At 25.0% G+C, this 3,220-nt stretch overlaps 2 protein-coding genes across 2 annotated transcripts; one reads left to right on the plus strand and one right to left on the minus strand.

Moving 5' to 3' along the window:
- Window positions 1-668: 668 nt before the first annotated feature.
- On the plus strand, window positions 669-1,463 carry NAEGRDRAFT_82300 (vacuolar H+ ATPase subunit C subunit; the record flags this gene model as incomplete). The annotated part of the gene is made up of 5 exons (XM_002668790.1): window positions 669-804; window positions 860-880; window positions 936-1,051; window positions 1,116-1,221; window positions 1,315-1,463. The coding sequence occupies 5 exons, from the start codon at window positions 669-671 to the stop codon at window positions 1,461-1,463; spliced, it is 528 nt and encodes a 175-aa protein (XP_002668836.1).
- Window positions 1,464-1,564: 101 nt separating this feature from the next.
- NAEGRDRAFT_76233 (uncharacterized protein) lies at window positions 1,565-2,977 on the minus strand (the record flags this gene model as incomplete). Its single annotated transcript, XM_002668796.1, has 1 exon — window positions 1,565-2,977. One exon carries the CDS (start codon window positions 2,975-2,977, stop codon window positions 1,565-1,567), a length of 1,413 nt encoding a protein of 470 aa, XP_002668842.1.
- Between the last annotated feature and the right edge of the window lie 243 nt (window positions 2,978-3,220).

A 3,220-nucleotide genomic window follows, 5' to 3' on the forward strand; every position in this document is an offset into this window, starting at 1 on the left:
GATATATAAAAATGGAATGTATTATTGGATAAATTAATAATACACAAATAATAATGTAATTTAATTTTGTAACATTTTTGTATCATAATAAAGTATGTGAAAATACAAGTTTTTTATAAAATTGTTAATTTTTTCTCAATAATTTTCTAAATTTATGTTCAATTCACTTTTCTCAATAACAGTTAACTTTAAAATTGAACTTTCAAATATTTGTAAATTACCAAAATAAAAAAACCACAATATTGTTACTCTTATGAAACAATATCTATTTAAAACTATCACTGCCAATTTGCTTATCTCAAGAAACCTAACTGCAATTAACCAACAACACCAAAAAGATGTCAAAAATGGTTTCTGATTTAGAATATTACTTTTTTTAAAGTATCGATTTTCCTTTTGCATTTTAATTATCCAATTCCTTTAGCAAATTGCCATATAAACCAATAATTACAATTTTACAACAATATTTCAATAGCTCAATTCCATCCTTAAAAAAAATGGCGACTTTCATTCCATTTTGGATGAAATTATCTACCATCTCCATTGCGTACTCCATTTATGTGACTAGCAATGGCATTTGTCGCCATTCATTCTGTTGTATTTATATAAACATCTTTGTATGAGCTGTTGTTTCATCATCAGTTCATACAACAAATATTATTAAAAAAATGTTTTTACCATTACTTGACTTGACTGCTGGTAGTGCATTCTGTTCTCCAAGTGCTGCCTTCTTTGGATATATGGGTGTGGCTTGTGCTTTGATTTTCTCAAATCTTGGATCTGCTTATGGTGCAGGTAAAGCTGGTAAGTGTTTACAATTAATGACCATTCAAATATGTGTGATTGTTTAATATAATAGGTGTTGGTGTTGCTCATTTAGGTTAGTTGAAATTATGAACATCATCATGTAATTTACAATTATTGTAATCTTGAAGGTATTTTAAATCCTAAACTTGTTGTGAAGGGTTTAATTCCAGTTATTATGTCTGGTATTTTGGGTATTTTTGGTTTAATTGTTTCCATTATTATTAGTAGTAATGTTACAACAGGAGTAAGTAGTTGACCAAACAAATAATTAACAAAATTAATAATAATAATTCAATTTAATTGTTTAGAGTGGATATAGTAATCATAAGGGTTATTCACATCTTGCTTCTGGTTTGGCTGCTGGTCTATCTTGTTTAGCAGCTGGTTTAGCTCTTGGAGTTGCTGGTGATGCAGGTAAGTGTTTGACTCATTTTCATTCTAATAATATTTTATTATATATATACATTAATAACAAATATTGAATAATTATTCATTGATTGAATATAGGTGTTAGAGCATATGGTAAACAACCAAAGATATTTGTAGGATTGGTATTAATATTAATTTTTGGAGAAGCACTTGGATTGTATGGTTTAATTGTTGCCTTAGTTACATCTCTATCTGATAATGGTCCAAAATGTCTTCCACCTACTTAATTATTTTAATTATTTTAAATATGTAAATAAATTAAATATTAAAATAAAATATTATTACATTTCAATAAAATAATTAACTTTTTATTAAAATGAATATTATATTACATTGATTTAAATAACATATCTTGTTCAGAATCATTAACAATAGTACCCTTATTTAAAGTAACTGTTAATTTCGCTCTAATTGGATTTCCATAGAAATTAACCATTGTTTCAGATTCATTTGATGTTAGAATTGATGGAATTTCATTCACTGAAACTCTTTCAACACAAATATTTCTATTAAAATCAAATGATTGTTCCATATAATTATCAAATTCCATATAACGAATATAAATCTTATTTAAATCTACTTTAACATCAAAATTATCACCACATGCTGTAATTTCCTTACAAAATTCAATGGAATATGTAGAATGACGTTCAATATCAAAGAGTCCAATTTTGTTGTAATTACTTCTAGTTATACTTGTAAGTTTGTTTAAATTTGTAGTATTTCTAAATTTAACAATTAATATTTCAAAATCAGAACTTGATATTCCATCACCAGTTGACTTGTTAATATTAAAATCAATAGTAAGCCATTCAGAGATATTAATTACATTTGATTGTACTGTACTTTGCTTTTTTCTCTTCTTTCTTGATGCACTTAATAAAATACCAGCTCTTTCCTGATAAAAAGTAGGTTGATTAGTGTGAATAAGTGTAATAGGTGCTAATATTGCCTTTTTCAATAATTGTTCTATACCTTGAATGAGTGCTGTTCTTTTACATTCATGAATGTGATATTTAATTTCATTTTCTTCTTGTAGTATTGTCTTAAATTCCTTCTTTAGAAAAACTCTTTTACTATAAAAATCATTTGCATTTTTAAAACATTCTTCAATTTTTGATTTAAAATATGGTTGATCTGTAATGGCACCAAATAAAATTACTTGATCAATATTTCTCTCCATATAAACCTCAAATATTGGAGTTATCATATTATTAATTGCCTTTTCAATATCAGTATCAAGTTTTTTAATTAAATTTTCATCACTACCAATTATATTAAATAAACATTCTTCATTTAAAGATTTTGCACATGAACTAAACATGGCTGACATTAAATTAAATGAATTAATATTATTATATTTTTCAATAGTTTGATGAATAAGTTCAGTACCAGATACTTCAGCAGATGAATGAGTTAATTTAAATTTTTCATTTTCATTTTGTCTTTCAAGACATGCATTATCAACTGTTAAATTTCCAATATCTGATAATAAAATACTATTATTATTTGATTTTGTTGTAAAACATAATGATAATAATCTATATTCTTCTATAATAATTATTTTAGAATCATCTATTTGTAATTTAAATATTTCACTACATGCTTTTTTAATACAATTACGATAAATCTTTTTAGAATAATCACTACTACCAGTTGGAATTGTAAACATAAAATAATCTATATCTAATTCTTTAGAAATACATGCATCTTTTAATATACATTTAATAAGCATGTACATGATAGTGCTTACACTAAATTCCTTTCCATTAATTTTAATAATTTCTAAATTTTTAATTGTCAATAACTTTTTAATAGATAAAAGTTCAATGATAGGAGTATGTTGTTGTTGTTGTAATTGCTGTTGTTGTGGCTCTCCATACAGTCCAAATATTTTCTTATCAATAGAGTATTGATTATTATAATAATATAATACTGATCGAGTGTAATATTGTTCACTTGAACTTGAAAAACGTGTTGGAAT

The sequence above is a fragment of the Naegleria gruberi genome (genome assembly GCF_000004985.1).
Source record: "Naegleria gruberi genomic scaffold NAEGRscaffold_100, whole genome shotgun sequence".
Lineage (NCBI taxonomy): Eukaryota > Heterolobosea > Eutetramitea > Acrasida > Naegleriidae > Naegleria > Naegleria gruberi.